At 36.7% G+C, this 13,513-nt stretch overlaps 1 protein-coding gene across 1 annotated transcript; it reads right to left on the minus strand.

Annotated features, from left to right (window-relative positions):
• Positions 1–10,689: 10,689 nt before the first annotated feature.
• LOC140811203 (uncharacterized) lies at positions 10,690–12,417 on the minus strand. Its single transcript, XM_073169073.1, has 2 exons — positions 11,652–12,417; positions 10,690–10,991 (listed from the first exon to the last, which is right to left on the minus strand). The coding sequence occupies exons 1-2, from the start codon at positions 12,415–12,417 to the stop codon at positions 10,690–10,692; spliced, it is 1,068 nt and encodes a 355-aa protein (XP_073025174.1).
• Between the last annotated feature and the right edge of the window lie 1,096 nt (positions 12,418–13,513).

Raw genomic sequence — 13,513 nt, forward strand, 5'->3', positions numbered from 1 at the left:
ATGATGAAATCTATTACTATTGTCTTTGCTTTTATTCATGACAGCATGTTCCATGAATCCTTATGTGTATATACATGTTTACCATGTTTTATACTGGGATTTATTCTCACCGGAGTTATCCGGCTGTTGTCTTGTTTTGTATGTGTGCATGACAACAGGTGGGGCAGGATCAGGGTCAAGAAGACGACGAGAGAAGACGAGTTTAGCGTGGTGATTCCGGACTTAGAGTAGATTTGATTTTAATACTTGAAATTAGTTTTTGAACCTTAGATTTAGGTTGTACAGTATTGTACTTTTCTACTGAGATGTAGTTTTATACAGATATGTATTTTATGTAGATTGCCATTACCTTCCGCACTGTATTTTAAAAAGAAAAATTTTTAGACCCTGTTTTATCTTAATATATATTTAAATCCCAAAGATGATTAAGAAGATGATTAGCGTCCGGGTCCCCACAACATCTCAATCAATTCAACTCAGAAAATCATAACAATTCTATACGGTATCCGTTCTTCAATCCGATTTCTATTATACGATGTCTAACATATCAGAAACACCATATATGAATCATATCCGATTATGGAAGTATCATAATTTCAAATGATAACAAAACGTAACAAAACTTACGTCCAGTTGAAGCTCTCGTTGGTAGGAACATAGTATTGAAGTCAGATTCAAAATCTAATGGACAAATCAAAATATAAAGGCGTAAAGATTTTACAATCTTTCTCGTTCCTTTCCTTTGTTCGTCTGACGGAAATGAAGGTTAAAAGTATATATATATATATATATATATATATATATATATATATATATATATATATATATATATACACACACAGCTTGCATGTTAGAGAAACGTGTCTCATTTTCTTGAGTTTCAATTGGCGCTCGGGCGGTGTTAAACTACCGCTCGGGCGCCGCACCTTCTGCCCAAAACATATTTTTATTGAACATCTACCGCTCGGGCGCCAATATTTCTATCCAAAAATAGCATAATTCATATGTTTTGCCCAATCTGGTTTCGGAATGGCCCGTCTATAATCATATCAGTTCATAATATATAATCTCAGATTAACAAAATCAAAATATCGGGCATTACACCCATGACTCCAAACAGCAACAACAATTACAGTTTGATTCTTGTGTGATTGCCGTGAGTTTGTAGTGTGTCTACGACTCTAATTCGATTAAAACCTTTGCTTGATCATTAGTTAACATCATGGCAGCCCCTTCACGTATATAGAACATGATTTCGAACCAAAATTCATAAGTATAAATCGTGCATGAATAATATTTCTAAAATAACAACATGAAAGTCATGCTTTTCATACTAACAATGTTTAAAACGATACTATGATGTGATAGACGAGAAAGGAGATGTATGGCATGCCTTTGCGTTTTAAACGTACGAAAAACCGTTGGTGATTGAAGAACGGCGACAGAGAGACGATGGCTTTGATGTTCTTTCGAAATTCCGAAAATCCTTCTTAAATTATTGAGTGTGTATCGTGTATCAGGGGGTGGGGAGAGTTTGAGTTTGTTTGAAAGTGTGTGGCCGTGTGTTATGTGGGTGGGGGAAAGGGTTTAATATATTATATACTCATTTATTTACTAATCAAGGATTAGGCCTAATAAGCCCTCAAGTTAGGCCCAATAATCTTTAGTTAAATAATAAAATTATTTTGTTTAGGATAGTTTGTGAATTTATTAGCCGGGTAGCCATTAAGTTCGTATTTTTGTTGAAAAACCAACACCGATAAAATTTACGTCCCGGTGTATAAAATCACCTCAAAAATCCTTATTTTCAAAAATATGAAAAAGCATCACTCATATTTTAAAAAATTAAAAATAATTATTTAATAAAAACATTTTACGTTTTTCAGCCCTCGGTCTCCGTCCCTCGATCGCAACTTGAATAATCCTTAAAAATACAGTTTTATGCGTCATGACAAATAAATCCTATTTAACATATAATCATGCATGTCACATAATCAATTAAGCAATTAAATCAATTAATTACTCATTTTTCATATTCCCTAGATTTGCATGTAGTTGGATTATGTCGTCTTAATTTTTGAACCTTACAATTTCTCCCACCCTTAAATAAAATTTCGTCCTCAAATTCGTCCTCGAAATTAGAACTTACCGAATAGTTCTGGTTAGCGACTCTTCAAGTCCCTCTCGGTTTCCCATGTAGCTTCCTCTTCCGAGTGATTCAACCACTTTGACCTTGACCATTGGAATGACTTTGTTTCGCAGTCTCTTTTCTTGTCTTGCCAAGATTTGGATAGGTTTTTCTTCATAAGTAATATTTGGAGTTAATTGTAGAGGCTCATAATTTAGTACATGTGATGGAATCGACATGTACTTCCGCAGCATCGAAATATGGAACACATTGTGAACTCTAGAAAGCGTCGGTGGCAATGTCACTCTATAAACTAGTGTCTCAATCCTCTCCAATATCTCAAACGGACCAATAAATCTTGGAATAAGCTTGCCATTCTTGCCAAAATGCATAACACCCTTCATAGGTGATATTTCACAAATACATGATCTCCCACTGCAAACTCTAAGTCTTTTCGTCTCTTGTTCGCATAACTCTTTTGTCGGCTTTGTGCAGTCTTCATTCTATCACGAATTTTGACTACAAGCTCGGCAGTTTCTTCAATCACATCCAGACCAATATCTCTTCTTTCCCCAACCTCATCCCAATGAATAGGAGATCTACATTTTCTTCCATAAAGTGCCTCAAAAAGAGCCATCCCGATAGATGATTGGAAATTATTGTTGTAGGTGCACTCCACTAGAGGTAATTTTGGTTCCCAACTGCCTTGGAAATCAATAACGCATGCTCGAAGTAGATCTTCTAAAATTTGAATACTCTTTCAGACTGACCATCAGTTTGAGGATGGAATGCCGTACTAAATAATAACTTGGTCCCCATCGCTGCATGCAGACTCTTCCAGAAAGATGACGTAAATCTCGGATCTCTGTCTGAAATAATAGACACGGGAATCCCATGCAGACGAACTATCTCTCGAATATATAACTCTGCATACTGAATCATGGTGAATTTCGTCTTAATAGGTAGAAAATGTGCTGATTTCGTAAGACGATCCACTATCACCCATATAGCATTGAATCCCTTAATAGTCTTCGGCAATCCCACAACAAAGTCCATAGTGATATTTTCCCATTTCCACTCGGGAATAGGGAGTGGCTGCAATTTCCCCCTGGTCTTTGATGCTCTGCTTTAACTTGCTGACAAGTAAAACACTCGGATACAAATCTCAAAATGTCTCTCTTCATTCCTGGCCACAAATATAACTGCAAATCTTTGTACATCTTCGTGCTTCTCGGATGGATGGAGTAAGGTGTGCCATGAGCTTCCTTCATAATAAAATATGTCAAAGAATTATCACTAGGAACCCATAAACGATCTCGATATCGAACTATATCATCCACATCAGAATATAACTTCCGGCCCTTGGCTTCATCTCTAGCTCTCCACTTTTGCAACTGCTCATCAGTAGACTGCCCATATCGAATTCTATCTCTCAAAGTCGACTGTACCGATAGTGTGGCAGGATTAGGGGCCTCGCCCAAAGCATAAACTGTAAGCTCAAACCATTGTATCTCGGACTGCAACGGTCTTTGGAGTGATAATTGAGTGATAAATGCCGCCTTTCTACTCAATGTGTCTGCCATTACATTAGCTTTTCCTGGATGGTATCTAATGTCACAATCATAATCTTTTACTAATTCAAGCAATCTACGCTGTCTCATGTTCAAATCTTTTTGGGTGAAGAAGTATTTCAAACTTTTATGATCGGTGAATATTTTACACTTCTCCCCGTATAAGTAATGTCGCCAAATCTTAAGTGCAAAAACTACTGCTGCAAGCTCAAGATCATGAGTAGGATAGTTCTTTTCGTGAATTTTCAATTGTCTCGACGCATAAGCTATAACTAGATCATTTTGCATCAGAACTGCACCCAAACCAAGTTTAGAAGCGTCGGTATAAAGAACATACTCCCCTTGTCCGATGGCATAAATAACACTGGAGCTGAAATCAAGGCTTGATTCAACTTGTCAAAACTGTCTTGACACTCGGATCCCCAAATAAACTTCGCATTTGTAGAGCCCAAAATCAGTACACGTAAAACCAATGCATTTATTTAATTGTTAAATTATTTAATCAAGTTTAAAATGATTTTTGAGATACATGATTTATTATAGAACCCGTAAATTAGACTATGTATAAGCCATGCATAATTCTAGTATTTTAAATTAAAATGATTTTATTGCATGAGTATTTAAATCATTCATTTAAAGTTAATTATTTTATGCAGTAGTTTAATTTTTATCTTTTCAGTTAATTCATTGAGGCCGGATTAGAGTTGGAGTTTTGAGATAAAATTTAAAATTAAGAAAAACATTCCCAGAGTTTATTTTAGCTAACTATTAAATTAATTTAAGTTAAAAGGAGGTTTAAGGAATTATTTAAGTAACTTGAGGTAAGTAGGAAATAAGTTCATTTAGGTTCCATAATTAATGTGTTAATTCACTAAATTATTTAAAAGATAGGTAAGGCTCTAAAAATTTAAAATACACTAACTAAGCAATATTTCTCCTCCATTTTTATTGCAATTTTCGGCCACCCCTTAGGTGATTAAACAATTCTTTGACAACTCACCACCTTTGACCCTTTCCTTGTCATTTATTAGCATGATAATCTTATCATTTATTAATCACCATTAATTAATAATAATAAATCATTATCCTAGCCTTGAGATGACATGGTAGAATCGGTCATTGGCACCTCCTAAATCCCTCCAAGAATATTTGATATCAAACTATTTCAAATTCAAAAGGGAGCAAGATTTAGTCATGCCATTTGAATCCTTTTTATATTGCAACTCCCCTCCATCTCTCCTAACCATCATTCCCCCTCCTCACCACCAAAATTCAGAGAGGATTCAAAGCTAAAATCATGAGCTTCATAGCAAACAAGAGAGAAAATTGAGTAGAAGCAAGAACAAGAAGATCACTCCGTCTCCTTCGCGCCGCGTCGTCGTTTCGTTCGTTTTTCTTTCAAAACGAACCAAGGCATGTTTATATTTTTATTGACTCTTCAATCAAGTCATATTATTATTTTAAAACATCATGTGTGCTCGAATCATGAAGTAAAAGCCGAAATACATCAAGAAATTTCAGACAAAGAACATGTAGATTTTGGACCTCCCCTTGTGCTCTTACGGCTTGCTGGTTATTGGTGTTTTCAGGTGGTTGGCTCGATTCCCAGGGGCTCAAGGCTGCTTTTAAACATGAAATAGGATGTGTTAGGGAGGTTCTGGTCCATTGGTTGGAGTCTCTTCGCCGCAAGCAAGACGAAATGGACAGCAACTCCCATAGTGCAGATTTTGCATGATTCGATTCTTGTTTTCTTGCCTAAGGTGTGGTTTCTGATCTTGGCTGCCCTATGGGTTGTAGCCATGGTTATAATCCCTCCTGGACATGTCTAGGACATGACCAAGTCGCCCTTTTGAGGCTTGGTCCATGGTGGAATCGGTTTTCAAATCAAAACAAGAACAACCCCTTCGATCCCCATTTCATTTCTGCATTTTTCCCTCGGTTTTGGTGGTTTGGAGTGGACCTTGGTTGGCCTATGGCCCTTAGCCCTGGTTCACACCATACCCCATGATGTCTAGATCAAGCCATATTCAACCAAATGGCCACTGGTATGATGCATGACAACAACAAAATAAAATTTCAGAAACATCACAGTACAGATTTTGAGTTCTCGGTTGAAGCTTGGTGTTGTCCTAGTTGTTGGGTAGGATTGTGGTTGGCCTAGGGTCCTTAGCCATGGTTCAAGCCACAAATTAGGATGTTGGGAAGAGGCTCTGGTCGGTGGTTCAAGCCCCAATGGCCAATAGTCTCGCAAACGAAGCGATGTAAGTACAGGTGCGGTTGCTGGAATTTCTGGATAGCAACTTGCTGCTTCGGTTCGGAGGCTCGTTCGAGTTCTTGGTTGGCTTTTAGCCTATGGCCTTGGACTGAACAGTGCCCCATTGAGTTGGGAAGGTCATGTTTTTGGCCGTTTGTGATTCGGATCAGTTTAGAGGTCGTACAAGAAATTATGGTGCGATGTGCCAAATTGACTATCGAAAGAGCGTTTCATGTTTTGGCCTCCATTCACCAAAATTTTTGCTCTTACCATTTTTGGAGCATTATTTCATCATTTTAAGTGTATTTTAATCATGACTAAATGATGGTTCGGTGTTGGTTCGGGTTGGCAAGGAGTCATGATTAAATACGAAGTCATTGTGCGTAATTGTCTCGTTTTGGTATCAATTACAAAGTTTCGTCAAGAAAATGATTTTCATATTTTTCATGTTAAATTTAGGTCGCAGCGAGCCTGGGAACGATCCAATCCATGTGGTAAAATAATACAGGATATTTAATTATGTCATTTGATTATATTACGTGCATAAAAATATAAAATATTCATTTTTGAGATTTATGCGATATTGCTTGTGGTCATTTCACTATCATGGGATCATTGTATCATCCGGTGGTCACTTACCGGTTCAGTTCAATTCCACCCAGTATACTGTGGCATTAGTCTGATCAGACGATCATCACTTCACTCAGTGGTCACTTACCGGTCAGTTCAGTTCAGTTCAGTTCAGTGCAGGGACCACTTGCGCAGACCATAATCTCACAAGAAAATTATTACATGCTATTTCATTACAGGGCTCCAAGGAGCAAAATTTTTCACTATTATTCTCAGTTCAGTTATGCAAGTATTATAATTGCTCATGATAAGTTATTTTCATGTTATGCCTCATGACATCATATTTTTACTCCCATGCAATTTTATTATATTATTTACTAGTTATTTACGATATATGCATGCTGAGTCTTTAGACTCACTAGACTTGATTGTTGTAGGTACTGATGAGGTCGGGACCGAGGGCGGGGACCAGTGAGCTAGCTTGGGTCGGCAGTAGTGGAACCCGAGGACCTCATTTACAGCATTTACAATTTTTATGCTCAAACATTTTTATCAGTTGTTGGATTACTTTAACTTGTTATATTGCGAACAATAATTTCTTCCGCTGCTATTTTGAACATTAAACTTGATTTATCAGTTTATTTTATGAATGCGACATTTTAATTATTTTCAAAAGAAACTTTTTAAATTTTTTCGCAAATTTTCAAACGCGAATTTTCGGGCCATTATATTTATGAAATTACATTATTTTAAATTATTTATGTTTATGCGATGTACGTTAAATTTTTTCTCGAGTTTCATGTTTCAGGCGATTATTCTATGCGGGATCAAGGAAAAGAGATCGGCGAGGATTTTGGCAATTTTAAAATGTGGTATTTTATTTTAAGTTATGAATGGGGCATTTTGAATGACTTATTAAGTTGTTAGCATTTTTAAAGCCTAATTTATTTATTAGGTGATTTTTATGCTTTTTAAACTTTTAAAGATTTAGTACATGTGCATTTTATTTTAATTAATTGATTTTTAGTAAATTTAGTGTTTGATTAACATTTAATTAGTGGTTACTTTTTAATTAAGCAATTTTATCCCCTAATTATTAAAAACACACGCACACATACACGTTAAATCATACACACACTTTTTATTCCATCAATTCAGAATTTTTTTGAGAGCAAAAACCTAGGGTTCATAGAGAAAACTCAGTAGCCGTCCCCCTCCCTTCAAAGATTTCAGCAATTCTCGCCCTGTTCTTCAAGATAAATCATGCCACGTTCGTCCTGGATCGTCTCTCGCATCTTTCCCGCTTTGGTATCGTCGTTACGGTATTTTTAAATATCAAAAGGCATGTATATTCTTTCGTTTATGCATCGATCTCGTCATAGTATTTGTTTTTATGTTTCTTATGCGTAAAAATCCATGTATGTGGTAAAAAGTTTGAGCAAAAATTTTTTGGATCGGTTTTGAAACGATTTCAGATCTGAAAACTCAAAATTTGCTGTCATTTTAAATACTACGACTTTTCGTTCGTTTTCGTGAAACACTTTCAACATATAAAACGTATAACTTTTTGATACCTTCGATTTGACAGTGTGCTATAAGTGTGATGCGTATTTGTTTTGTGATGCGTATTTGTTTTGGGGCATTTTCTTGAGTTTGAATAAGTGCTATAGTATCCTAGGATGGGTCTCGAAGCATTGGTTCATGGTTCGTATGATCGAGTTAGGAGGAATATGCCTTAAGTGTAGTGTTTCTTCGTTGGTTCGCGATTCCAGCACCTACACGGACCTGTAGACGGACCCTGGCACGGGGTCCGTGCAGTTTTTCCTCAAAAATTCGATTTTCCAGTACCTACACGGACCCCGACATGGAGAGTTGTTTATAAAAAAAATTTGAAATTCAATAAAAAAATAAAAATAAAAATAAAAATTCCTTTTTTTTAGTGATTGTTTTGGAGTGCAGTTTATTTGTGTCGTTTATAAAAAAAATAAAAATAAAAATAAAAATTCCTTTTTTTAGTGATTGTTTTGGGGTTTGATGTTATGATTTATTACGATGATTAAACGAGGTCAAGTCTCGAGAGGTTTAGAACGTTTTGTCACTTTTGGGTGTGAGCTTGACTATACGTCTAAGTTATGCAAGATAAGTGTTTGAATTATTGTTAGTATGTGCAGAAGTGGCCCCAAGCGAGATCAAACGAATCCCTCAACACTAAGTAAGTATGTTCGACGTGCAAAGGAAATACTTTTAAGTTTTTGAGGTATACTAAATGTCTTGTGACCAAATTATGTATGGGATAGGAAAGCGATAAAGTATGACCAGGGACCAATCCACCCTGTTAAATTATGAATGTGTTTAGATCAGGATTGGAAAGCGGTAAAGTATGACCTGGGACCAATCCACTCGTTAAATTATGAACGCGAATCTCATGTATGTGGTAGTGGATCTTCCCTGTCAGCCCAGTACTGTGGTTTAGTCTGATCAGGTGCATTTATGTATTGGTCACTTGCTTTGAAACATATCTCCATACAAAATGATGTTATGTATGCTCAAGTATGTTTAAAAAAAGTTTTATGATGATGGCACGCCTACATTTATGCTACTACGTTCAAGTTTCCAGTACGTTTATGCTACTACGTTCAAGTTTCAAGTATGTTTATGCTATTACGTTCAAGTTCAAGTATATACGTTTTATTTTAAAGATGCATGTGGTTTTATACGTAATACTTGTTATTACCAGTTTATACATGTTGAGTCTTTAGACTCACTAGACTTGATCGATGCAGGTGATGATGACTTTGAGGAGACGAGGGGTGGGGACCAATGAGCCGGCTTGGCTGAGCAGGAGGCTAAACCCGATGACCGCCCATGTTTTTAAGAAATTATGCAATGTTTCAATTACTCTGATTTCACGTTTTGTTTACAAGGTTTAAACAAGTATTGTTCTTTAGCAAATTTTATTGGTGATCTCTTTTAATGCAAATATTTTTGGATGAACAATTGATTTATGAACGAAAATTGAAAGTTTTTTGTATTTAAGAAAATTTTTATTTTTCTGCAAATTTCAAGTAGTTCAAAATACGGTACGTTACAAAATTCTTCTTAGTCAAAGATGTCAAAGGTACTGCAATAGATGAGAATCCCTAGATAAACTTGCGATAATAGCCAGTTAGTCCCAAGAAACTGCGAATCTCGGTAACACTCTTCGGTACTAGCCACTTTTTTACTGCCTCAACTTTACTTGGATCCACTTCAACTCCACTATTAGAAATGATGTGGCCTAAGAAAGCCACTCGATCAAGCCAAAACTCACACTTGCTGAATTTTGCATATAATTTTCTATCTTGTAGAACTTGCAGTGCTGTCTTCAAATGACGACTATGCTCCTCTCTGCTCTTGGAATAGATTAAGATATCATCGATGAAGACTATAATAAACTGATCCAGATACGGCTGAAATACGTGATTCATTAGATCAATGAAGATCGCAGGCGCATTGGTCAACCCAAATGGCATGACCATAAACTCGTAGTGCCCATATCTAGTACGAAACGCTGTCTTGTGAACATCTGCCTCTTTCAATTTCAATTGATGGTAACCAGAACGAAGATCAATTTTAGAAAATATCGATGCTCCTTGTAACTGATCAAATAAATCTTCAATTCTTGGCAGTGGGTACTTATTTTTGATAGTGACCCTATTAAGCTCTCGATAATCAATGCAAAGACGTATACTACCATCTTTCTTCTTCACAAATAATACAGGTGCGCCCCATGGAGAATAACTAAGGAAAATAAAACCCTTGTCTAGCAACTCTTGGATTTGATCTTTTAATTCTTTCATTTCAGCAGGTTCTAGACGATAAGGTGATTTAGATATAGGAACAATGCCCGACATTAGTTCAATAGAGAATTCCACTTTACGATCGGGTGGAATGCAAGAAACGTCTTCGGGAAAGACTCTAGGAAAATCTCTGACAATATCAACATCTGCTAACTTCTGACTGATAGATGCATGTGCGGTAGTGATACATGCTAGAAAAGCTTGGCATCCATGCTTAATAATCTTCCTCGCACATAGACAAGAGATAATGTGCGGCCTTTGCTTGTTTCTTGCCGCATCGAAGACAAAAGCTTTACCACTAGTTGGTCTAATAGATACTGATCGCTGTCAGAAATCAATCGAAGCTCCATTCACTGATAGCCAATCCATACCATGTATAATATCAAATCCAGGCATAGTAAGCACGATAAGATCTGCCCGCACCACATCTTTGTATAAACGAAGCTCCAGATTCTTGACAATTTTAGAGGTGAGCATTTGATCCGCGGATGGAATAGAAATTTTGAAACCCATACCCATATCTAGAGGAGTAATATTCAGTCTTTTGATGAAGGTTTCAGATATGAATGAATGTGTAGCTCCCGAATCTAGCAAAGCATAGGTAGTTACCCTCTGAATGATAACCCTCCCTGCGACAAAAACATCTTTTAAATCTTTTCGTGTTGAAGCTTAAAGAATTTCTATCATTAATTTCCCAAGGTTATGTGAAGATTGCGTGTTGAACTTAATCACTTCTTGAAAAATTGCATTTTTGCCCTTCAACTCTTCGAAAATTTTCATTCTATTCCCCAAATTTTTGGATAATTGCAATTTGGCCCTCATATTTTCGAAAATTTTCATTTTAGCTCTTTAAATTTCGATAGTTACATCATGGTCCTTAAGAATTCGGTAATTGCCTTAAAGCCCCTTATCTTTTGGTTGATTGCAAATTGGTCCTTTAACTTTCAAGAATTTCATTTAAGTCCTCAAGATTTCGAAGTTTTCAATGAAGTCCCTTAATTTCGAATATTGCCCATTTGACCCAAAAAAATTCGAAATTCTCAAATCCTTAAATTATGATTTTCTTCCCAAAACTTTTTATTTGGAATTATTTCATCCTTCACATAAAATAAGGCACAAAATTCATTACCCATTTCTACGGTTTCTAAAATCATGCCTTAAATCCGACTAAGTAGAATATGCAACCTAATTTCCACTAGGTTAAATCTTGTTCCCAATTCAATTATAATAACCAATTTAACATTTCATGCAATAATAAGCAATATAAGAAGGTTAAATGACTAGGTTACCCGTGATAAGCGTAGTGTCTGCTTCTTCCTCAGCTTCTTCAGCATTCATAACATAAGCTCGTCCCACAATAGGTGCTTTCATCTTCGGGCAATCAGCAGCTTTGAGCCCATTCTCCTTGCAGTAGAAATACTTGAATGTCCCCCATTCATATTTGCCAAGATGTAAGCGATTGCACTCCTTGCATGGTTTCCTCTCAGCAGGCTGTGGTGCTCCAGGATTTTGTGGCCTTTGCTGTCCTTGTTTCCTGTTTTGACCTTGGGGCTTTTGAGGCCCTTGAGGTATAGGAGGAACAGTATACTGTTTCTTGTTTGGCTGATTATTATTATGGTTCTGTTGCCCCTTGCACTGAATCTCAAACTCAATGTCCCTCAAATCTTTCTCAGACCTGAATGCACAAGTGGTAGCAGTAGCATAGTCCAAGGGATGCATCATCATAACATTATTGTGTAAGGTAGGTCGTAGACCATCCATGAAGTGTCTAAGCTTCTCAGCAGTATCCCTGGCAATAAGGGGTACAAAGTGACAACCCCTATCAAATTTCTTCACATAAACCGCAACAGTCAAGTCTCCCTGACGAAGGCTCATAAACTCTCTCCTTAGTCGCCCTCTAACAACAACAGTAAAATATTTCTCATAGAAAATCTCCTTGAATTGAGGCCAAGTGATAATAGCAAAGTTAACACCGTGCGCGGCTCCTTCCCACCATAAAGAAGCATCCTCCCTAAACAGGTAAGTGGCACACTTCACACGGTCCGCATCCCACATATTCAGATAACGGAAGTGTACCTCAAGTGAATGTATCCATCTCTCAGTAGCAAAAGGATCGGTAGTGCCAGAAAATTCCTTCGGCCCTAGCTTTCGGAACTGATCATAAATATCATGTGGTGGCCTAGGTGCCTGCTGTAACTGCTACTGATGTAACTGCAGTTGTAACTGCTGCTGCTATAACTGTTGCTCAAATAGACGAGCCATCCCTTCCAAAGCACGGGTAGCAGCATCCCTTGGAGGCGGTGGTGGGGGTGAATTCCCTTGATGGTTCACACTGTTCTCGGCTGGATTCTCATTAACAGGGGCACGTTTAGGAGGCATTTATCGGAACGTTTTCCAAATCCTAACGTAACCAACATGCATTTAAAAACTAAATTTCTATTCATGTGACATATCCTTATTCATCTAGAAATTTAAGCATAGAAAGCATATATACTCAAAAGCTAGTAAACATGAAACGTAAACATATTACTCATGTCGTCATGCAGGTAACATCATACTGAATCATATAAAGCATGTAAAAACTTACAAATTTGAGGCTTGATGTCTGATCTTTCTGGCGCTGATGGTGGCACAACCCTTTACATGACCTTTGCTCTGATACCAACTGAAACGCCTGCCCTTTTAATGCTTAAAAAGTACTATTTTTTTTTTTCTAACATGCAATGGCCAACCCTCAAAAATACATAAAAATATTTTATTAAAATATTTTGCATCATTTAAATGTAAAATGTCAACCAAATAGTATTTGAAAATCCAAAGGAAATAGTCAAAACCCGAAATCGTCGTTTGTTTTACCAACCTATAAAGCAATAAACGTGAAAAGTATCATCCTCTCAAAAACCACTCAAAAACATAAATAAATAGTCTTAAAAATATTTTAAAATAAATCATGTTCATGAATCATAAGTGCGAAAAAAGTAGAAGCGCTGATTCTTGGGTTGTGTGCACCTTCAGTCCAGTCAGGTCAACCATCAAGACCTCCCTCAACATCACCTGTATCCATCACACCTAGTGAGTCTAAAGACTCAACACACCATAATATTTAAAAAAAATAATATGTATAAAAATTACAAGAAACAGTGAAAATACT

This window comes from Primulina eburnea, chromosome 14, assembly GCF_022965805.1.
Source record: "Primulina eburnea isolate SZY01 chromosome 14, ASM2296580v1, whole genome shotgun sequence".
Lineage (NCBI taxonomy): Eukaryota > Viridiplantae > Streptophyta > Magnoliopsida > Lamiales > Gesneriaceae > Primulina > Primulina eburnea.

Coding starts and splice junctions, on each gene's coding strand:
- LOC140811203 (XM_073169073.1), bottom strand. CDS start 12,417: ATGTGGGATGCGGACCGTGTGAAGTGTGCCACTTACCTGTTTAGGGAG. Junction 10,992..11,651: donor AGACACTACGCTTATCACGG/GTAACCTAGTCA, acceptor TTTTTGTCGCAG/GGAGGGTTATCATTCAGAGG.